At 49.3% G+C, this 23,933-nt stretch overlaps 2 protein-coding genes across 2 annotated transcripts in view; both read right to left on the reverse strand.

Moving 5' to 3' along the window:
- Nucleotides 1–137: 137 nt before the first annotated feature.
- Nucleotides 138–9,706, reverse strand: atg4da (autophagy related 4D, cysteine peptidase a). The gene is made up of 11 exons (XM_079758963.1): nt 9,381–9,706; nt 7,732–7,970; nt 7,461–7,544; nt 6,789–6,962; nt 4,903–5,257; nt 4,192–4,256; nt 3,665–3,915; nt 3,194–3,272; nt 2,483–2,559; nt 2,121–2,240; nt 138–1,294 (listed from the first exon to the last, which is right to left on the reverse strand). The coding sequence occupies exons 2-11, from the start codon at nt 7,916–7,918 to the stop codon at nt 1,118–1,120; spliced, it is 1,569 nt and encodes a 522-aa protein (XP_079615089.1). The 5' UTR covers nt 7,919–7,970; nt 9,381–9,706; the 3' UTR covers nt 138–1,117.
- Nucleotides 9,707–10,266: 560 nt separating this feature from the next.
- LOC307071072 (microtubule-associated serine/threonine-protein kinase 1-like) overlaps nt 10,267–23,933 on the reverse strand; it is a 62,831-nt gene continuing 49,164 nt past the window's right edge. Inside the window, 9 exon segments of the mRNA XM_079729941.1 lie at nt 10,267–17,530; nt 17,986–18,206; nt 18,652–18,788; nt 19,290–19,412; nt 20,059–20,291; nt 21,076–21,321; nt 22,251–22,261; nt 22,263–22,532; nt 23,033–23,199. Of these exon segments, the coding sequence (XP_079586067.1) occupies nt 15,729–17,530; nt 17,986–18,206; nt 18,652–18,788; nt 19,290–19,412; nt 20,059–20,291; nt 21,076–21,321; nt 22,251–22,261; nt 22,263–22,532; nt 23,033–23,199 (3,210 nt within the window). The 3' untranslated portion in view covers nt 10,267–15,728.

Here is a 23,933-nt window from a genome sequence, read left to right on the forward strand (position 1 = left end):
CAACTTGGAAAGATTATAGGTGTAAAAAGGTACTTGGTTGTTGTGCCGTTATTCCAGTCATAGCTAAATATTAAATATTAAAACAGAACCAACACTGTTGAGAGATTTGTGTGCGATCAAATAAAATACAATAAATGTTCCAGTGGCCGACATTTAATTGGAAGAAACCAAGCAACAGAGTAACTTGTAATAACCAGCCATTTAACAAAGAACACAACATAACAATAAATCAATACACACAACATAGCAACTCTAAACCAAACAACCCCTCTTTACTCAACTCAACAAGCAATGAAGCAACCAGAGCCCAGGGGAAAGAAACACACGTTTACAATCTTCCTGTATTGACTTTATCTTAATTTAGGACATATAGGGTTGCTGGACTGAAATGCAGAAAGAATTGAGCAGGCGAATTTCTGTGAGGTTGCTAAGGATAGTGTAGGCCAGGCCCGAGTAGAGCACAAAGTGGGGAGAGCCTGCAGAATGGTGCATCATGGGTAAGGTTAGATAGCAGTGCCATTGGTACGAGACACCTATGAATTAAACTGATGAGTCGGTGCCTAGAGCACGACGCGACACAAGAGAGAAAACGAAAAACACACACACACACACACGATAAATTAATCGAGTTGATGAAATTATAAATTAGGACTATATTATATTACTCTCTCCCATGGTATTTGATGTGTCCATTTCATACCATGTGCAACAACAATGACACACTTCTGTGACACTCGCTGAAAGGTGGGCAAAATAAGTTGCCTGGACCTAGAAAAAAAACCTTTCCAAGTCTTAGTCTTGATGCATCTTATATCTTGCCATGTGTCAGGCCATTTTTAGTGTCCAGTATAGTAAACGAAGCAGAGCTCCACTCTTTCATGAAGTTGTTTATCTGATGTTCTTTTTTCCGGCTATTTGCAAGCTTATTTTGTAAAGGAAAACAAACAGCGATGCTCTCCTGCCACCCTCTGTGCTGAAGGGACGTCTCCAGCCCATAGCGATGGAGGAAGAGAGTATAGAGTCCACACAGGCTCTCCTTCCCTCCCCCTATTGGTCAGTGTCGGCAGGGCCCGCCTCCCCACTTCCTTCCAGCAGCTCCTCCGTGTGGGAGCCGGCTTCACAGGAACACAAAGTCGTCCGTGCTGGCTCTGGTGGTGCTGCCCCTGCTGCTCAGCCTCCCCGGGGGCAGGATGTGGGTCGGCCCGGCAGGACTCTGGCCTTCCAGGCCGTAGTCCTGACCCTGGCCCTCCATGAAGGTGAAGATGGGGTACTTCTCCGTGGATGAGGACAGAGCCTATGAAACACCATGGGGATGCATGAAGAATGGTGTTAAAACAAACCGGTTATGTTTATGTTTTCCAATACTCAGTATTAGCTTTTCTACTTAAACTCTCAACCAAGTTTCAGCATCACCCTTTCCTGACTTCCTAAGTACGTCTTGTTAACGGGCATGGGTTCTTAAAACAACCAATGTTCCCTTTACTTTTCCACTATCTGAGCCAACAACACAAACCCCCTGAGAAGGACTCGTGCACGGTGAGCAACAGCTGACGTCAAACTGTGGCGCCCATGGCAATGCCTGACCAACCCATAAATCATGCAAAGGTAAATGCCTTATTCAAATAGGCCATTTGATCCCGGAAAGAAAAGAAGGGATTTAAATTTTGTTGTTATTTTTAAATAGTTGGGGGGGGGGGGGGGGGGGGAGATCTTTAGCAGAGCCTTTAGATCATCAGAGGGTTCCCAAGGAGGACATACTTGATTTTCACTGAATGTTAATCAGGCTCAAATAGTAGCACTTTTGGGGCTTTTTGGTTTGAATAACCAAAGAACAAAAGATATTCAATACACTCATTAGCAGGCTTCATACTTTTCTGAATGCAAAGTAGGGACAGATGACGTGACACGCAGATATTGTTCAGAGAGTACAGAGTGCAGTGCTCAGTCACAATAGCTCAGTGTACTTTCACATTATACACATAGAGAGTACTGTTTTGCCTTGAGGAACCTCGATAACAGCCCTGTGCTGTGCACAAAAAGATCTCGGTTTGGAACACAACTTCTTCAGCGAAGACAATTAGAATATCTCTAACATAAAGACTGGCGCTAGAAGCGGTTACCTCGCTGACGGCTGAACACAGAGACTCAAAGTCCTTCTGGTTCTTTGCGTAGAAGCCGATGGTGCAGCTTGGGTCCATGCGGCCGAAGGGCATCTTCCTGGGTGAGCTGCAGTGGAATGACTAGAGAAAAAAGGAAGGAGAGAGAGGCCCGGGTTATCCTCTAAGAAGCAGTGGGTTGTGGACTATATTAAACTGTAGCGTTTGAATACGATGTCAGTGAGAGAAAGACGAGACGGACAGAACGAAAGGGACAGAGAGAGACAGATGAAGCCGTTTGAATTCCGGGCCATAAAAGGCATGCATGGAATAATGACAATAGAAAGAGACTGAAAGAGACTGCAATTCAGTTGTGTCTGTCGAACCTCCAGTGAGAAGTCTGCCTGTGTGACATCCACCACGGACTGACAGTAGTGGGGGTCCAGGTACAGCAGCTGGTCATCTGTCACACACACACAGACACAGACACACTAAGTGATCATCATTGCTTCTTCACACCCATCTAAAAAGGTCGACATTCCCTTAGAGTTCCCCTTGGGGGTAGGGAGCAAAAGACACTTCAGGTGTTGACACATGGGTTATGGGATATAAAATGCCACGTGACAGTGTGGTGTGACCGCAAATCCACTGGAAGTGCTTTTCACTTGTTGTGAAAACAATTTTGTTAAGGGTATGCACGTGAGGTTTATCCTTGAAATGGAATTATAGCCATGTTAATCGTTTGAATTCCCACTCGCTCCGCGTGCTCTACGCATTTTCCCTGGTTGGGTCTCAACTTTAGCTTATACCCCGTAGAGTTCCATTCAGAAAACATGCGCATTTAGGTTCTACCACGCTCGTACTGGCTTGTGTGATGGTCCTAATGCGGATTCCAGAGTTGAATACATCCAAAAAAACACCCTCTCCAAATGCATTGGTTGAACAAGCCAATTCAATGATAGTCTTTAATAATAAAAACTGACTGTATAAAGCACGTTTTATTTGATGAAGGGAGGGAAGACTGATTTGGTGTGAATGGGACACGCGGGAAATCATAATGAGGGGATGTTTCTTGGTGTTTCGGGACCCACTCTCACCTTGAAAGCCAACGAAGTACAGCGAGTGCTTGGGTTTCCCACCGATGATTCCGATGCAACATTCCAGCTTCAGGATGCGCTGGGAACATAAACACACGGGAGCTTTACGGTTAATTAAAAAAGGTAGAGAAACACGCACCACCATAGTAGGATTAACGTGGTACAACTCAAAGGCTGCCTTGTCTGGTGGTTTGCATTCGGGATTTGTCATTAACTAACTTGTTTTCATTTGAGCTACTCGTCTTCAAGCCAAAGCTGCTAAAGAAGACTCAAAGATAATCATTCAGTGCCACTGCAGGATTCGTGATGCGTTTTCAGTATTAGTGATGAGTTTTCAGTATTAGTGATGAGATTTCAGTATTAGGGATGAGTTTTCATCACCACAGGTCACCAAATGTCATGCCTCTGGCAGCCTGTGTGTATGTGCATGCGTGTGTGTCAATTGACAGATAGGAGAGAACGAATAAACACCTTGACACACTCAATGTAAGCTGGGTTGAGGGCCTCTCCACCCAGGCGAACAGGAACCAGTATGATGACCGACTTCCAGGTGGTGTCGGGGCCGTTGGAGGAGATCTGGGGGCCGTTGGAGGAGATCTGGGGGCCCTTGGAGGAGATCTGGGGGCCCTTGGAGGAGATCTGGGGGCCCTTGGAGGAGATCTGGGGGCCCTTGTCCCTCGACGGCGAAGGCTCACACAGTTGCAACACGTCCTCCTTGTAAACTGGCGACATAAACGGTTGGAAAAACGGATAAGAACTGAATACATCGGGCACTTTGCTAGCCACCACAAGGATTAACGTCTCATTCCCGTTCGAACGCACAATTTGATATCTGCAAGGCAAGGTTATTCCCCGTCCATTGTGAACTAGCATACAAAGGAGGGGCATTCAATAGCTATTGCTTTATAAATGCCAGGAAGGAAACCAGTATGAAGTGAGGGTTTGTTATGTAAGGTGAACATATTCAACGTAGTGTAAATATGTGAACAGTTGTGTACCTGTACAATCCTGGGCCACATAGACGGCCAGGTTGTTGACCTCTGTGGTTTTACACATCGCTTTCCTGAGACAAAGAACATAAAAGAGATGCATGAATGAACCGGGGAGGACAACCATTTAAAAGATTAACAGAGATTGCATCAGAGTTGCCATCAATGGTTAACTGTGACAACCGTGGGAGAGGTGAGAGTCTTCTGAAGAGACTCTTGCTTCTTAGAAAGGTCATCCCATGTTCTGTTCCACCAGTACGTACTAGTTTTCAGGCATGTGGCCCCAGGTGACACAAGGCCATATCACCAGGAGAGAATCAGGGTTTGTTCAGATAGACAAAGCATACAAAGCATCTATACGGTTTGTTCAGGGACAGATTACACCCCTGGTGTGAAGACGCCGGGCAGTCGTATTCAGGGCAACAACGAGATATGTGAATGACGATGTTTGAGGACGTTGCTAAGTTGGTTGGTGATCTATGGTCATATTTGATAACAAACCGGTCTTAGAGCTCATAGGAGGAATCACAGCAGCGAGACTATAAAAACAGTTTGCCGGCTTTTATATAACTTTGTTAAAGTTCTAAATAAAAGTCTTAAACTATTTCCTGATCAGTTTCCTGGGTTGATGGGTTGTCCTTTGAACAACACTACCTGTGGTGAAGTGAAGTAAAACGCACACACACACACACACACACACACACACACACGCACACATACCGCAGGATGTGGGCGACCACAGACGGGCCGTACCAGTCCCCGGCCCGCTTCCCGGAGCTCTTGCCCAGCTCCACCAGCAGGTGCACCCCGAACGGCGCAGGGGGGTGGTCCCCGAACCAGGACACCAGCTGGCGGTGGAGCGGCTCCGCCTGCCTGTCCCTGGCAGAGCCCGGCCTCTTCCGCTGGACCCCGCCGGCGGGCACCTGCTGGCCAGTCGGAGACTTCGGGGGGGCGCCGGACCCCCGGGGGGAGCCGAAGCTGGGGATAGGCACGCCCCCCGCGCGGACGGGGGAGCGCGGCCGGAACACTTCCAAGTCCACGTCCTCTAGCTGCTGGGCGTCGGGCCAAACCCAGTCTGAAACACACACACACACACACACACACACACACACACACACACACACACACACACACACACACACACACACACACACACACCTTCGGTTTACCCCATGTCATATGTGGGAACTGGCAGGATGCAACTGTAAATGTGTAAATGAAAAGTTGTGTCTTTTGGTGAAGAGATAGGTTCTTCCTTTAACGCGTTGTCGTTTATTAAAAAGGAAAAACAAATTATTTACAGACACAACATCCGACTACGAACACCCTGGGGTGAAAGAAGGAGTGACCGAGATAGAGAGAGAAGAGAAAGAAAGAGAGTAGGAGGCGAGTAAGAAAGAGGCTGAGAGGTCAGCCGCGAACACACTAGGAGTAGACTGCATCCCTGCTCCAGTCTATAGCCCCGGCAGGTATCAAAATGAGGCACTGTTTTCTTGTCCCCAAGAAAACAAAAGTCCTCAGTTTGAATGACTATCGCCCCGTAGCCCCCACATCTCTCATCATGAAGTGCTTCCATCACCTCTTCACTGCCTGACACCCTGGACCCACTACAGTTTGTCTATAGGCAAAAAAGGTCTGCAGACAACACCCTCACCCTCCACACTGCCCTCTCCCACCCGGGCCATAGGAACACATATGTGAGAATACTGTTCATTAATTACAGTTCAGCATTCACCCATCGTGCCCTCCAAGCTCAACACAGCCCATTGCAGTTGGATCCGGGACTTCCTGACGGGCAGACCCAAGGCTGTGCGGATTGGCGCCGACACCTTTCTCCACATTGACTCTTAGTACTGGAGCTCCCCAGGGGTGCGTGCTCAGCCCCCTCCTGTACTCCCTGTTCACCACTTACAGCTACAATACCATCCTAAAGTATGCTGATGGCACGACACTGATCACGTTCTGATCTCAGGCAACAAGGAGACAGCCTATAGAGATGAGGTAAGTGCCCCGTCAACATGTTGCCAGGACAACAACTTTCATCTCTGCGTCAGCAAAACAAGAAGGAGCCTAGTGTGGACTACAGGAAGTTGCAGGGGGGAGTGCATGCCCCCTGCAAATGTACAATCTATATTATTATTTTATCACTTATTTATTTTATTGTGTTTACTTATTATCTGCATTGTCAAGGAGAGCTGGGAACACTTGAATTTCAATGCAAGCAATGACTGCTACTACTGCAGCATTGGTTGTGACAAAATTAAAAACTTCCACATCTAACCCACTGTTTACTGGCCATCAACGACCCGTTCCCACAGATGACAGCCATGGATAAGCTGGCCAGTTCCCAGCGCGTTAACAAACCCAAACTACAGGTTTCAGTTAGGCGTAAATATCAGAGCCTCTCGTTGATCCTTTCAACCGTGAGGCTACAAATTTGAATCTTCAACCCCTCACCCCAAACATACAATACAATAACATGTGTGCAGAGTAGCGTAACAATCTACCCTAATTATCTTAGAGCATTTACGGCTTTAGAGCTGGAAAAGGAGACAGAGACCATAACAAAGATAGAGAGAGAGAGAGAGAGCGATAGACGGACTCACCTCTGGGCATGAGGTGCACCAGCAGGCCCTGGGCCAGAAGCATCTGCCCGCTGCGCAGCATGCAGCCCCAGCCACAGTCAGTGGTGAGACTGGACCCCTCCAGCTGGGGGAACTCCCTCCTGTAGGTCAGCCACAGCCTGGAGACGAACGCTCCGTGGAAACGCTCCACCTCGTCTTAGGAACAGAGAGAGATATTAAGGGGCGCTGATTGAGGGAAAGCTCATTGGAGCACAAGTATGCCTTTAAATGGTCTCCTGAGATAATTATTAATATAATCATAATAATAATAGTACGGTGCATTTATTCATGTCAAAAATGATTTAACCGTTCAGATATGACAATTAAAAGATGCTCAGTTAGCAAAAATGTAAATCTGCAGCAGATGTCTCCGCTGGCTTCAATGCAGACAGAGAACAATATGCACTTAGAAATACCTTTTTTAATATTTTTTTTGGTCTAGTTATGTCGGAACACTGCTGTGTTTTCAGAAGAACATACAACAGCGGGAACATTTTCAAACCGTTACAACCCTACTCGCCATGACAACGGCCAACAACAGCAGCTTAATATTAGCCCTTCTCTACCATACATTTCCCCTTTCAGAGAACACTACAGAATTACCCTTTTTAAATCGGACTTCAACGCATTGGTGCACCTGGGTTGAGAGCTTACCCTCACTGTTGAGCAGGTAGGACTGGCCCAGCACCGTGATGGGGGAGGTCTTGTTGAAGAACGTCTTAGACTTGACGGACCATCCTGAGAGATGGGAAGCAGTGGATCAGGGAATTTCTCAAAGAAGACCAGACAGGAATCTTTACTTGGGCGGTATCATGGACGTCAATGGGGCAGGTGCATGATGAGGTTGATGCCCATGGCCATTAGCTCCACCTATTACAAGAACACCACCAACAACATAGATCCCACACGGTGCCCCATCACCAACCATATTTGACGTTGTTCCACGCAGACATTAGCTTGGCCTTGAGTTTGTCCACTTCGTCGGGCTCCGTCGCGGCCTCTGGGCCCCCGGCCAGCCTGCGCGCAGGGCTGCCACTCCTCTGGCTCTCCAGCAGCTCCTCCTGCAATGCTCCCCCCGCATACTGCACCGCGCTGGGGGACACAGAGTTCATGGCTCCGGGCTCTCAGAGCTTGGCCCCGCTGGTCCTCTTAGCGATGACAGCACTGAGCAGGAGAGACCAGAGGAACATGGGGGTCATTTTGTGACCAGAAGGGGAGTTCAATGGGGTAGAATTTGCTTTCCCTTCAGCGTTTGCCAAAAAGAGTGCCAGTTACAACACAACAATACTGCAGTTTGTCTACCAACACTCAGATAATACAGCACTATATATATATATATATATATATATATATATATATATATATATATATATATATATATATATATATATATATATAGAGAGAGAACCTGTCAGCGGTGCATCACAGGTAACCTAATAATCCTAATGAAAATTAAACAACTCGTCTGAATATGGGTAAGACGGGTAATGTCCAATGTACAGATACATTTGTGCATCCCTTTAAACAATGCTGATGGAAACACTCCATTGAACCACCTGATGCAGACTTAGGTTTCAGCAAAGGGTTTATGTGGCCTTATGGTGGAAAGAACAATGGAAGTTTTAAAGTTATGCAATCCTTTGAAAAGGAGGAAACTGATAAGGTGGTTTTGAATGTTACACAGTTGGCAATAGCTTTATGGTTACTTTAGGGAGGGGTAAGAGTTCGTCTCAGTGCTCCATTTTTAGTCTTCTTTGAAATCAAGAGATAAGAGATTAAGCTTAAATAAAAGCTTAAAAGTTTAAATAGGCATTTAATTTGAAAAATACAAAAGAAAAAACCTTTTGGATTGGTTTATTAATGATACATAATTCTAAAATACGCAATCTAACATTGTGTTCTCGTTGGTTCAGTAGACAAAACTTTTTAGAGCATGTCTATGTTCTTTCTAGACTCTGAAGTTATATAAGGTTTAATTCCTCATTGCAACATCGTCATTATGAGCGCGAGTCCCTTATTTCTCGACCCAAAACTGAAGAGCAGCAGTTCCACACAGCAAGATATTGTTTCTTCTTTCGATCGTAAGCGGTTAAAAGCTTGACCGCAGTCATGTGATAGCAACGTGACGGTCGCCCCAGCTGCGCATTACCCTAAACGAAGGGGATAACAACTAATTGTCATACTGGGGTCCACATGATCCATTTAACATTGAAGGTTTCAAATGCACTCAGTAGTGTATCTGTGAGTCTGTCTCCCTATTGCACTGCGATTTCAGTGCGAACAGAACCACATGTCAAGAACTACTTATCCAGACAACTTCTAGTAATCAAGTTTGATAGTGATATATTTGTTCATCTTTATCCAATATAGCATAAATAAAGCCTTTCCAATGATGAGACTCATCTGTTCGGCCGTCAGATAGGCCTGAAGAAACTATTTATATAGTGATTTAATACCAGGTCTCTGGAGCTCCATGAACGAGCTAAGGAGCTCTAGGATACATTACAATGTACTAGGGGCAAATGACACGGAAACCTAGTCTTCTACAGTATTTTATGACAAAATGCAAGTTACCTGGTAGTGGTGTGTATCATGTTGGTTTTCCTGCGTTTGTTGCTCTGGAGGAAGATGGTCTTCACACTGCAGGACAATGCATTAGTGGCTTCCTTGGCTGTTAGCTTCTACTGTCCACTGGCGGTGGCTAGCATCTGCTAGCCTTTGGAGTCAAATGTACTTCCGATTATCGCTTTTCCAACTAAATTGCCAGACACAAAGTTAGTAAGACGGTTTTATAGCATTGAAGCCAATTACACCAAGTATTTATGAATTGCTTCAAGTTTTCAGAGTGGGTTTTTCATATCAGCGGCTTCGCCTTTGACAGAATAATGCTAATGATATGTACTTCCTGTTGTCTTTCGTTGGTCCATTGCGATTGGTTCATTGTCATCTGTGGGCGTTAACGGGGCCCCGTGCGGCGGTCAATTTATGTAATAAAACCTACCGGTTTTTGATTGGCCTATATAATTCTTCGTACCATCAAAATGGTCTAATTAAATGTTTGTTTTATTATACAAGTAGGGTTATTGTGTTGCTATCTTAATGTGTATCAATATAAAAGGTAGGATGATATAATATATTTATATCAATTAAATACTTTGTTTTGAAAATACAAGATACAGCGTGAGTGATCGCACTGTCCATCGATAATATCCGTTGATCACATATTGACGGGAAACAAGGACGTTTTATTTCGAATAGCGTCAATATTAATTGTCGGCCAATTTGGTGAACGGTTACAGCAGCATCAAAGTGAATGAGAGTCATGATCAAATCGTATTATTTATTTAACATACTGCACTTCAGGTGTCTGCCGTATAATTACATCTATCACAAACATAAATGCCCTATGACACAAATAAATACAATGTCAGTGTACAGAGAAACATGGAATGTCGTCATATACTGGATTTATGCTCATATTTAAACCATTCCTATACACAGTACCACCTGTAATTCTGTATAGATTAAACATAATAGTAAACATTTGAATAAAGTGCATTTCATACTACTCGTTTATTAGTCAGAGGGGACTAATACGCAACTTCATACATGTAACACTTGTATGGAGTCATGGAAATGCTTGAATTACATATCGCCTAAATACTTATCGAGTTTGGTTGACTTAAGAACGAATAACTGCATTACATCAATATATAAACGGTGGATAGTGTGTATATGCCATAATGTAGAATGAAGTTGGTGAATAAAACCAAAACAATTATTTGCATTTCTAGAGTGGATTAAGTAAATTACTGCCAGTCTTTGTGTTTAACTAATCAATTATGTAATAAACCCTACCTTATATGCAATTGTGAGTGTGGCCAAAACACACTTTCCTTACTTGAATTGAGGGTAATGGAATCATATGGTAACAGTTCTAAGTTGAACATCTTGAGTTGTATTGGTTCAGTGTTTCTGTTGTGATTGGGTGCTTAGAGGGAGGGGGCGGGCCTTGGGGTGGTGAGATACGGGTAGGGGAGAGAGCGCGGGAATTTGTTAGGTAAATAGAAGAGCACATGTTCTGCCTTCGTTTTAGCATGGCTATTGCCAGACCAAGCTCAATCGTAGATTGCTCTGGGGAGGCTGCTCTCATTTCTCAGCACAAGAGGCGTGATCCACGGGCATAGTTCAAACGACCTTGTACGCAATTGGCTGCTTGCCCTTGCTTCCCTGTCGTCGTTGTGTTAAACCAGCCAATAGCGTGCCAGGGGGAAAAGACAGCTTGGTGATTGGCTCCCGCAAAAACGTATCTGAAACAGAAAGAAATGTATTGCTCTTCTCCAGACCCTTCTGCAGGGCGAATTCAAATCGCTGACAGAATGGGCTGGGGGTACCCAGTCTACCGTCATCTAGTTCCGCTAAACCACCTGTGTGGTGCTTGTGCAAATAAAAGCAGGGCTGCTACAATATTGTGGCGATCACAGCGATGGTTGCCGTGGTTCAGGCTGCTGCAAGGGATCCTGGGATGGTTTGGACTATCTCACGGTTTGGACTTAGAGCTCCTTCTTGGGTCTGGTTCGCCTGGATGGGAAGACTTCTGCGGGGATACGGATGGTCTGCAGGACTCCGCAGGGTCGGAGCTCCTGCAAGGTCCACCTGGGTTGGATGCAACGGCTCTACCGGGGGGGTAGTGGTGTTCAAAGTGTCCATCAGCATCTGCAGGGTTCCGGAATGGACAACCCACGGTCTTCTTGTGCTCAATACTGGAGGGCTGGCCCCTTGATGAGCTTGAGGCTGAGGTGCTTGCGCCCGCGCCCGGCCTGTTTGACCGCTGGCCTTCTCCCAGTCTTGGAGCAGCTCCACCAGCAGGTTGAAGGAGAAAGGAGCAACCTTCTCTTTGAGGTCGTCCTATTTCTCCCCCAGGCGGAGATGCTCGTCAGGAGGTTCTTGTAGGCAAGAACGCTCCTCGTTTAGCTCAGACTCCTCCACGATCGCTCACACCTTTGTCACCTTCACCTTTGTAATCACCTCTATTATCTGTTGACGCTGTTCCTGAATCATTCTGTGAAGGTCATCCTCCTCCGCCTCCAGCAATCCATTCTGCCACTTCAACCCGGATACCATCTTCTCCATCTCGTCCCGGTACTTCTGGGCCCAGTCCTGGATGCCCTTCTTCTCCTTCTGGGTAGTGGCCAGCTCCTTCTTTAGCCTCTCTAGCTCCCCCGGGTGGAGTCCTCTGCTAGGCTGCGCAGCTCGGTGTGCGTTCACATGGGTGGTCTCTAGAACCGCTGGCTTCCCCGTCGTGATGTGGTTGTCTTTGTGCTGCTTGTCGTGCTAGCAAGGCGCGCACGTGCTTCTGGATCACCCAAGCCTTGCTCTCACGCAGCAGTGCTTGGTACTTCTGCCTGGCCCTGTAGGCCCTGAGGATGGTCTGCACGGCCAGGGCAGCTCCCTGCCTTTGTCTGAAGCGCTGGCGAGCCACACACATCCTCTGGTACTTCTGGATGGTGGTGGCCGCATGAACTTGGCCGGGGGGTACCAGCGGGCCTCGTACCCCCTGGTGATCCTCAGGATGGGGATGTTCTAGAACTGTTCTAGAACATTCCCACAGGCCAGCCTCTTATCTAGGACAGCCGGTCGGCCTGACCGTCAGTTCCGGCCCCCCTGAACACTTGACGGACTATGTGCTGGGTGATGGGGCCTTCGGTGATGACCGACCCCTTAGGGTGAATTCACACCAAAAGCGAATCAAATATTCTGCTTGCGTTACTCGGGCGAGGTTGCTTGATCGAACCGAAAACCTTTCTTGCGAGTGATTCAGCATCAAGCGAAATTTGCGCCAAAGATAAAATATTTGAACATGAACATGCAAATCTGCCTTGTTTGTGCAAGAAGAATCACGCAAAATCCCAGTGAACCAGGTTGTTCGGGTCGCGCCATTCAAGCCATCTGCTTCAAAGCGAAGCGAATATTTTACTTGCGTTACTTGGCGAGGTTGCTCGAGTAAACCACAAACCTTTCTCGCGCGAGTGATTCAGCATCAAGCTAAATTTGCATGAAAGTTCAAATATTTAATTGAATTAGCATCATACGCGCAATCATTCGCGCCGTGCCATTCAAGGCTCGGCCCCACCAAGCGCATAGCCTCGAATGTGGAAAACACCTCCGATGCTTTGTATTTGATGCGTGCTGTACGCGTGTTCGCGTTTGGCAAGGGATTCTGGGAATGCTCGCATACAGGCGGATGATCGCGGCACGTCTAACAGCTCGGCCGCAGCAAACGTGTGGCCTCGAGTGTGGCCCTCGTCTCCCATTCACTTTGCAATGGTGGCGTGCTCGCCTGGGGCAAGGGATTCTGGGAAGGCTTGCATTGAAGGGGCGGAACAAAAGTTGAACTTGTTAACTTTATGCAAATTAACGCAACTTGCAGCGTGCGTTCGGCCATACGATTGGACAATTTACATTCTGAATTTCGATTGATTCAGAGTACTGGTGGACCATACGGACTTTTGGTGGAATTGAATTTCCTGGTTTTAAGCACTTCCATCGACAAAGTGCTATACTGCCACAAGCAGCCCTGACTAGAGAGTGCGGGGCATTGCCACGTTTTGCCACACTCGAGGCGAGGCGCTGCTTAGCCAGCGAAAAATGTGCATCTATTCACGTCTTTGCATTGTATGTATTTGCGTCACGCCTTCGCTTTTGGTTTGAATGCACAGTCAGGTGGGGTCGTTAAGCAATCACAGCTGTGGTCGCCATGTTCCGGGTTTCCGCAAGGGATCCTTGTTCTGGTTCACTGCTGGAATTATGACTGTGGTTGATGGGGGGATTGCATCTCCGTGACAGGTGGGATCGGCTGGAGGACACCGTAACCGAGGCAGTTATGTTCGTGGCATAAGTGTGTTGTGTCGTTGTTCTGTATATGTTGAATAATGGCAACTCTCGGGGACGTGAGGTGTATGGGGCACGGGAGTTGCAATTGTCGCATAACATGGGATCCCCCCTGATCATTCCAATGCCGCTCTCCACAATATTCAACCAATTACCACTCTGTAGCACTTGAGGGCAGTGTAGGACCATGCCCAACATTATCTTCTGCTTCCAAAGGGAAATCCAATGTATATATGTGTATATGTTCCACACATCGCAACATTTAGTTCAAATTGTATATGTATGTAGTGATATACAGTCAGTGATATAGGGCAGGCCTCACCGACAGCTGCAATTGTTTTGCATAATAATGAATGGCAAGTTATTGAGACTGAAGAAAATAGCAAGGCCAGACTGAGCGAAATTGAGATATTCTGTTATGCTGTGGGTCCATTTGTATCCTTCGTGATGGTGTATCCCATCTCTGACTTCATATTCCGAGACTTCTCCTACTGAACAGTATAATGACTTAAACCTTTTTCTACGGAGGCCAACCATTTTTTGAGTTGAGTTCCCTTTGTTTGCAGGATTATTATGTACAATAAATACAACCCTATATAGTGCACGCCCTTTCAGTGAAAAAACATAATGCTACATCTACGTTCTTGTGTGTTTTGGTTTCATCAAATGAATGCATGATTGTGCTGTACAAAGTTACAGCACTCCTATGGTACCTGGGCTCTACAGCTATCTACAAGGACGGTCTTCGGTGATTTGATTGTAAAATTTGACTCACTTGATAGACACAAAAAAAATACAACCGTAGATAAAACTATGAAACTGGGTCAGCTTCACTGGTTAAATGAGATCATACTTTAACCAATCTTTCCTCCCTATGTTCAATCGCTGTCATGCCAATGTGTTTGTTGTGTTTGTTGTTTATCTGTGTCTATGTGCACTTGTATGCATGGTGTGTTTGTTATATATTCATGTGTGTGTGTGTTTATGTACGCATTGCCAAATGTGTGTTTGTTTGTGTGTTCTTGTTTGTGTAGGTGTACTGTATGTGTATGCTTTGTGTGTTTGTATGTTTCCTGCATGTGTGTGTAGGCTATCTGTGTGTGACTGTATGTTTGTGTTAGGGAATGTTTGTGCATGCTATGTGTTTGTGTGTGTGTGTCTCGGTGTGTGTGCATGTATGTATGCATTGTTTGTGTGTGTGTGTGTGTGTGTGTGTGCCTGCCTGTATGCATATGTGTGGGTGTGTGTATGTATATGTAGGCATGTGAGTGTCAGAGGATGACTCAGCAACTGGGCCTGAGGTGGCCGTCCTGTGAGAAAGAGATAAGCTCTGCCCCAGAGCCCAGCTGCAACCGGCTCTACTGCAACCGCTGGAAACGGAGCCAAGATGGCCGCCCAACGCCACCATCTAGACCCAGGAAGACACAGAGAAACAGAGGACGACGAGGACATGCAGCGTGATTGGACATTAACTGCACAATGCCTTCCTCCGCGGGTCAACCTGTTTGGACCGCTGCTCCGCTGCCGAGTCACTACGGACTCACTGACACCTTTAAGTCCTAACGCGGTGTTGCTTGTTCTGGGTTATGCCAACATCGCAGTTTGTTTGTTTGTAACCCAGTCTTTGCTTGTGAGTTTTCCGCATTGTCCTTTTCGATTAACGTGAAAAGAAATTCTGCAAAGAAAAGTGCAAAATAGAGTAGGATTTGGTATTCACAGTATTCAGCATGTTTTGATTGGTAAAGCACTTTTCGACCTTTGTGTACCTATACTACATACGTATCGCAATACATGCATTCACACAGACACCCAGCCACGCACACGCACAGACACACATCTGATATAGAGGTCTACACAACATGGAGGATTCTGATATATTAAATAGATACTTTAGCTTAGAAAAAAACAACAGAGAATGCACCGTTGTGGCAGCTGTTTCGACCGACCCTGATTCTAAAGGAGACCCGCAGCTGGAATCCACTCATTAAGTGTCCGACACACTCAGAGCTAGGGAATGTACAAGGGTCCCTTTCAGGTGCTTGTCTTCTGCTGCACTGTTCTCTCGAAAGGCATGTCTTTGTCCCTCGGGGGCCCCTTCCCCGGCCCCTCTACCGGGTCCCATTTTGCTTTGGGCGTGGCGGAGCCGCTCCCTGTCGGCCCCTGCTGCTCCGGCTGGGATGACACCGCGCCCCCCTGCCTCTCCTCCAGCGCCCGGGGCTGCTGCTCCCGGCTCCTCACCACGTCCTGGGTCACCATCTTGATGGGCCCCAGGACCGTCTTGGCCACGGACGTCAGCTGGGAGACAAAGCTGGTCTTGTCGCCGGGGGAGACGGGCCGCGCCTTGCAGAGCGACGGCCCGCAGAGCGAGGGCGCCGTGGCAGTGGGGGAGGGGGAGGGGCTGGGGGAGCCCTCCTCCACCACCTCCAGGCGGCACTTGTCCTCCCAGTCCAGCGTGCCCCGGTAGCAGTTGACGGGGCCCAGGCCCGGCCTTCCCTTGCCCAGGGACAGGGGCTGGCCGTGGGGCGGGACCACGGGGGCCAGGACCCGCGTCGCGAGCTTGGGGCTCTTGGAGCCTAGGTCGGAGCTCTTCAGGCCGTTGCTGTCCGCGCCACTCTTCCCCGCCGCCTGGGCCCTGAAGGGTTTGTTCATGGCGGACGCCCCTCCCCCCGTTGACGTACAGGCGCTTTGCTCCGGAGGGAGGTGAGCGCTTGGGTTCTTACCCCCGCTGGGTAGCCCGGGCCAGCCGGCGCCCGACCGGGAGTCCCCCGTGTGTTTTGGTTCAGTTCTGATCACCTGGTTCTGCTGCAGATAATTGGCGTTAGAAAACTGTTTCATGTCCTGTTGGTGTTGTTTTGGAGACAGATCGCCGTGGCCCTCACTGCTCTTATCGTGGCCCCGGAGCCCGCCGAGGCCTGCGGGGATTCTGGTCGGCGTACCGGGAGTCGGAGGTTTGGCGGCCGCCCCACTCTGGGACTGCAGTTTGAAGTTCTGCAGGCCGACGGGGGAGTGGCTGGTGCCAAGCCTTCTGTGCAGCGACGACTGGGTCTCAGACGCCTCGAGGGCTGCCTTGTATTCCCTCTCGCGCTCCACCTCGCTCTCCCTCTCCCTCTCCCTCTCCCTCTCCCTCTCTCTCTCCCTCCCGGCCAGGAGGGTTTCCCTGCTGAGCGGCGACTCCTGCCGGCCCAGCCTCCTGGCGGGCTTCAGCACGCCGGTCTCCGGGGCGATGGACGACGACGACCCCGACGACGGCGACGACGACGGCGACATGGAGCCCGGGGCCAGGTGCGAGGGCGGCGTCGCCGGCGTCGCCGGCGGCGGCGGCGGCAGGCTCTCCCCGTCCGTCTCCAGCAGGCTCTGGAGGCCGCCCTCGCACAGGAACACGTCCTTGCGGTAGTCCGAGTGCTGGGCCTCCAGGCTGTGCTTGCGGAGCGGGCCCCCCAGGCCCCCCGTGGCGCCGGGCTGGCCCAGCAGCGGGGAGCCCAGCTTCTCCGCAGACTGCACCCGCTTGAGGAGCGGCGAGCGCGGGGGCTCTGCGCTCTTGGGCCTCGGCCGCACCACGGGGGGCGAGGAGTGCAGCTTGGCGGGGAAGGTCTGGGTGGTGTTGGAGCTGCCCACGGTGTGGCCCGGCAGCGTGGGCGGGGAGGCCTGGGTGGGGGAGGGCGTGTGGGCCAGCGGGGACAGCGGGATGTTGCCGGCCGACTTGCAGCGGGCCGAGCGGTACTGGCGCTGCAGCTTTGGGGAGAGGCCGTGCAGCGAGCTGGGCCTCATGTGCTGCTGGGCGGCTGGGGAGTTGGGGGTGCTGGAGGCCGGGGAGCTGCTCTGGGGGGAGGTCCCTGGAGGGGGGGAGAGAGATGTTAGCTAATTACAATAGCTATCAGAAGAAAACAGTCCAACGGGGGAAAGCGTTAACGTGACTTCACTAGACTTTGTGGGAACTTTGATTCACTTCCCACTGTTACCACTGGTATTTAATTAACGAAACTGAAAAACAGAAGCAGAAAACGCAGAACTGAAAATCGATGGCCTCGTGATACCACCCTGATCTTGTGAGTTCACAATCGGTTTCTACTTGATGAATGAATGAAGAGAGCAAGAGGGTCATTGGGATACACATCGGATAGAGAATTTTGGAAAAACTAAAAAGCCATATTTGGATATCAATGCCCAGCCATGGCCAGAGTGACATCAGTGGCCAAACCTCAAAAGAGACGCAACCAGAAGCCCTCGAGCGAGACACCTCGCCCCTAGAAGAGGCTCCCACAGACCGAACCAAACGACAGGTCCCTACCCAGGTAGGCCCCTGGGGTCTCGGCTGCTCCGCGGTAGGCCTGCGTGGGGGAGCGGGCGGAGAGGGCGTGGGTGGGGGAGGCGGGCAGGCTGTCGCTGGACGACAGCGAGCGGTTGAGCGAGGACAGGCTGCGGCTGGTGTGCAGCAGGTTGGACTGCTTGGTGATCTTGCGGAACAAGGAGCTCCGCTTCTTACCGCAGGACGCCAGCCCGGAGGACACGCTGCGTGAGAAACACGGTGGTCAGAACGTCCATGCTGCTTACTCAACATACAGCCTGCTTCACTGAGGCCATGGCATGTTGAAGAGGCCGTAATGCAATATTAGTCGGAATGTGTGTTACTATTGCTTTTTGCGTGACATTCTCCATTCACAATATATTTATATATATATATATATATATTGATCATATAGAATGTGTGAACATGTATGTGTTGCTGCGGCTCCAAATTGGCTACAGGCTAATTTCGAAATACATTGAACAATTACTACCAATTTACTTATATTACTGCTAATATTCCTTTACTTTACTTTACATATAATATTTTTCTATAATATATTTTCATAAGTAATAGCATGACCTAATCCAACCTGATCTAATGTAACGCCTGGCGACACAGCCATAGCCATAACATTGTTTAATGTGATTTCATACAACAGTCCCCTACATGTCCTGGCTCTCCCTGGCCGGGGTCTTCCTGTTGCGCCGGGCCATCTTACACTTGTAGCTGGCCTTCCTGGCCGGCCCCACCTTGATGGAGGTGTTCTCAAAGGGAGTGGTGGTCACGGTCACCTTGTTCCCACTCTGCAACAAACACACACACACATACACACACACACACACACACACACGTCCAGCTCGTGAGCACATCCGCACACCTCCTCGATATATCTCACTTTTCCGTCGGACATTGAGCAGACCATCCAAAGCGACACAGACGATACATGGCCAGGCCAAGAAATCTGTAATCTACTTACTTTATTAGGTTGTTAGGGGTTTATATTTTTTGATACTTAAATGGATCAAGTATCACAATATAATGTTCAGTCGACTGGGGATCGAACCCAGTGCTTTTCCTCTGGAAGTCGAACCACCCCCCTAACCTCTTGAGCCCCCCCTGCCCCCCGATTGTTAACCATACATAAAGCAGAAGACAGTCGTACTGGTCACCCTAAGAGGACACGGCTGGGCCTCGGATATAACCATGAACAGACATTCTCCACGGCACTAGAACCACAGCTGTGAGTGGAGGTGGACCCTCCCGCCAGTCCGGCGCCCATGCGTGACTCCACCCCTCCCCCGTACCTTCAGGATGAGCTCCACCACCTCGGTGTGGACCAATCCGTGGACGGACTCGCCGTTGACGTGGGTGATGAGGTCACCGGCACATAGCCCCGCCTCCTGGGCAGGACCGGTGTCCTCCACATGCTGTCATGACACACGGTCAAAAGCTCGCTGTTACTGTTACTTAGTATTTTAAAACAGCAACAGAAGGCTGAGTTATAGCCTTAAAGAACATGTGCATGTATCCAAAACATCAACCCTGTGCAAATACGCCTGACCGCTTCTTCTCTGCTGTCCCTGGCACTTGCCAAAGACCCAGGCATTGAACCAGCAACCCTCCCAGCAACCACCCAGGGGTACCCCTTGGGTTGACCCAGGCCCGTCGCGAGAAGGCAAGACAACCAAGCAATTGATTGGGGCCCCGAGCTGGCCTGGGGCCCCAAGACAACGACTGGTTATGGATAAAATTCAACGACAAACTGATCGGCGATCGGCATAGGCGACCTGGTCCTAGGGTGGCAAATGTGTTGAGGGCGCCCTCTGGTGGCGCTCTTAATTAATTAAATTATATGAAACAAGCGAAATAAAACATGTTTTCCAAACATGTTCCCAAATGCAACGAACAAGGGAGGGGACAGGCGATTAATTGATAGCGCGCATTGAAACTCTCACTGTAGTACGCACTCTCTTTCCCCCCCGCTCGGAAGTCTTGCTTGGGGCCCCCAAATTCCTTGAAACGGCCCTTGGGTTGACCTAAACAGCGAGCGTGGATCCCCCCCCGGAGCCTCACCCAGACGATGTGGTGCACGCTGTAGACGTCGCTGTCCCCGATGTAGACCCGGATGGCGCGCAGCGTGAAGCCGTACTTCTTCCCCGAGCGGTGGATGGTGATGGGGGAGCGCAGCACGCTGACCGCCGGGCAGAAGTCCCGGCTGGGAGAGGAGTCCCGGGAGGAGGGGTTGGAGGAGAAGGAGCAGGGGGACATGGGGCTGGCCAGGGGGGAGAAGTTCCCATAGTGCTCCACTGGGGGGAGGGAGAGAAAAAGGAGAGGGGGGTGAACACAGAGGTGGAGAGAGAAGCTAGTCTAACAGCTCGGTTTAAAAAATTGGATTTACACACGTATAATCTTATCTCAACCTTTTTATAGCAATGATGACACTTCTACAGCAATATGAACATTGAATATTTTACATTTTTATATGCACATTTTATTTACTTACTTAGATATAATGTACATATTGTACATTTTGCATAGATTGCTTTCTATCTTTGTATTTTCTTTGCGTTCTGCACATATCCTTGTGTTTTGCTCCAATCTATTCTGCTCTCCCCTTCTAGGAGCTTCAGCAGAGACATTTCCTTACTTTACAATTTGTATTTTTTTTATTTATGAGGAAAGATCAAAAAGGAAGATCTTAAAACCTATTTACAGAGGAAGACCTGGCCTAGACTGCAAACAAAGAGACAGCAGACCAGAGACAAGGAAGCAAAACAGATCATGATAAAACCAGACAAGGCCCTATTGATCCACACAAGCTCACCCTGTTTAAGGGGCCGCACTTCAGTGAAACAGTTACAATTGTAAAGGTAACAACCATTTCCACCCCCCCGGGACCCATAAAATGAATCAATACGACGCGATCTGTTCCCCGGCCCGTCCCCTATCCACAGAAAAGGGACAACAGATACAAACAGCCTCACCCAGTTAAAGGAACAGTAATCCCTCTTCAGGTACATGAGCACACTCCTAACTCTACGATCCGTCTAATGGACCTCACTGTGAGTCCGTTTGGCCCCCGCTCCGTACCTGCGGGGATGATGACGGAGAGGGCGGTCGCCGAGGCCGACTTGATGACCTTGTTCCCCGCCCTGGAGGTCCGCTTCTCGGGCCCGTCCCCCGACATCTGCTGGTGCCGTGCCCGCCGTAGGACCAGGTCATTGGTGGCCCGGGGCCCCTGGTGGTCGAACAGAGGGGCCACCACGTCCTGGTCCAGGCCGGGGTCGGCGTGGCCGGGGGCCGGCGGTCCCTCCCCTGGCCTCGGGGGCTTGGGGTCTACGGATCGGGGAGAGGGGAAGGTGGACCGGAGAGGGTTGTTGGTGAGGAGTCGAGGAGGGTGGGAAAGAGTGGAGGGCCACAGCGGGAGAGTAACGGAAAGTGACACCGTGTCTGCGTCGTCTGTTCACTCACGCGCATAAACTCAAGCTATAAATACAACTGTTGGGCTGTTAGGATTTCTTTTTTTGCTCTTGTCAGGTTTCCCCTTCTCCCTCTCACCTCCTCTCTCCGTTCTCTCCCATCCCTCCCAGTGTTTCCTCACTCTCACTTTATTACGTTAGTGTTGTATACTTCTCCAGGCCGACAGTCTGTCTGCCGCACAGCCTCCTGTACTCCTACACACTGCGTCTCCTCAGACTCTATAGCATTACAGCCTTTAACAGACACTCCTGTCTAAAGTGACTGGTAATCAGGTGTATGCACTGCACATCGCAGTCGGATTCTGTGCATCCAGCGTCAAGAGTCGCAGTATTCAGTATCAAGGAAGATTCAAGGAAATAACAGAACGCAAGTCGAATAACAGAGCTAATAAATCAATAATATATGCATATTTTTGTGTGGCCAAGGTTCTAGACTAGGGTGATATCATTGTCCAAGGGTGTCCCATGCTATTTTACTATTCAGACCAATTCCACAGCATCCCGGGATGTTTGAATTCAGCTGCTTGTCTTCAGGGGAATGTGGGGCTGAGGTATCTAAGAAAGGAGAACTATGTGATCGGACATCTACTTTTGTCTGGGTGTCCAACACTCTAAAAAAACAACATTCTTTTGTTTTGTTTTATCTGACGTTAAGCTGAATAGCTTAACGTCAGATAAAACAAAACAAAAGAAACACAACATATAAAAGGTAGCTGACACTGAGAGCCTTAATCAAGACCGTGAGCACCTTGTCTGGGTACCATACCCCCCCCCACCCCCCACTACCTGCTCCGTCGGCGTCTTTGGGGCCGCCGCCGCGGGGCTCCGTCAGGCCGGGGGGGGGCGGCCCTCTGCTCCAGCAGGCTGGGGGGCGGGGCCCCGAAGGCCCCGTCCAGGGAGGTCCCGCGGGCCTTGACGGGGGTCTGGCGGGAAAGGGGGTCCGGCTCGCCCTCCATCGGGGAGGCGAAGCGGTGGGTGTCCATCAGGGCGGAGAAGCGGCGGCGGGCCCCCAGCGGGGGGCTGGAGTCCCCCTCCGGGTACAGGGACTCGGAGCAGGACAGGCGCTTCCTGTCACACGGAGACCGGCGGTTAGCTCCGCCTCGGCCCCCCCTGCAGTGACGGACCAGCTAGCAAGAGTAGACTGACTGACCCTTGGTCTAGACTAGCTAGAGGTTAGCAGGGTAACCTCTCGCTAGGTTACCCTGGCTTCCTTTGGTCCTCAGCCCTTACGCACCCTTATGCTATGGGGGGGGGCATCCTGTATATATAATAATAATCACAAGGCTTAGATGCCTGAATAACGGACATCTAAGCTCCTGTTTGTTTTCTTTTCGCTTCTTTCTGAACATTTCTCCTGTCAGAGGGTCGGTGACAGGGTTAGTTCTACAGAATTTATTTTAACCTACGTTTACATTTACATTGAGGGCAATTAGCAGACGCTTTATCCAAAGCGACTTACAATAAGTGCATTTGTCATGAGAAAGTGAAACAATATATGGCTGTCGGTACAATAAGGATGATAATAGAACCCACCCAAACACACCCACACCAACACCCACACCACCTACATCTCGGGGGAGCTGGTCCTCCAGCTCTTGTCCCTCATGCCGAAGCTGCCCAGGCTCTCTCTCTTGGACACCTTCTCCTCCCGGGAGCCCCGGTGCTCGCGCCGGGTCACCGAGCTGCTGCTGCCCTTCTGCTCCAGCTGGGACAGATGCTCCATGCTGCTGTACACCTGCAGGGGGCGCCAGAGAGGGGGGGAGAGAGAGTGAGAGAGAGAGAGAGAGAGAGAGAGAGAGAGAGAGAGAGAGGGAGGGAGGGAGGGAGGGAGGGAGGGTGAGAGAGAGAGAGAGAGAGAGAGAGAGAGAGAGAGAGAGAGCGAGAGAGAAAAAAGAAAGAGAGAGAGAGAGAGAGTGAGAGAGAGAGAGCGAGAGAGAGCGAGAGAGAGAGAGAAGAAAGAAAGAGAGAGAGAGAGAGAAAGAGAAGAAGAAAGAGTTTAACCCACATTTTACCGAAGATAGGGAGCTGATTGGTAGTCACAATTGAGAATAATCAAATAATATCTCTAACATAAAATCTGATCAGAAGATTCTTAATATCATATTTCATAGCCGATGAGCTCGAATCTGTTTGTTTCAACCAATCATGTCGCTGGAGACGGGGCTATAAAAGCGTTTAATCTGCTAGCAGGGAAAACAAATTCAAGCCAGTAGAAGTCATCTAAAACAGCTAAAACAGCTCTTAGAGAAAGTGTCTGTAAAGGTTTTAAATAAACACCATGTAGACTGTTCACTGTTGAAATACACGTTTTAAAAGTTCTACCATTGAATGCTTCATCTTCAAATAAGTATCTCTTGGGTAGAACCCTCCTCCGCTATGAAACAGGGAACAAGGCGTAACTCCACCCCTGTCAGTATTGGGTCGGTATCTGGCCCAGGCTGTCGTCTCTCCCCAGCGCCCGGTATGACT

Source organism: Pollachius pollachius, assembly GCF_949987615.1.
Source record: "Pollachius pollachius genome assembly, chromosome: 2".
Classification (NCBI taxonomy): domain Eukaryota; kingdom Metazoa; phylum Chordata; class Actinopteri; order Gadiformes; family Gadidae; genus Pollachius; species Pollachius pollachius.

What these genes read in the sequence shown, in the direction of transcription:
- atg4da (XM_079758963.1), bottom strand. Translation starts at nt 7,918, where the DNA reads ATGAACTCTGTGTCCCCCAGCGCGGTGCAGTATGCGGGGGGAGCATTG. An exon ending in GTGGAACAACGTCAAATATG is followed by an intron (nt 7,545 to 7,731) that starts GTTGGTGATGGG and finishes CCCATCTCTCAG; the next exon opens with GATGGTCCGTCAAGTCTAAG. An exon ending in GGTGCACCTCATGCCCAGAG is followed by an intron (nt 5,258 to 6,788) that starts GTGAGTCCGTCT and finishes TGTGTGTTTCAG; the next exon opens with ACTGGGTTTGGCCCGACGCC.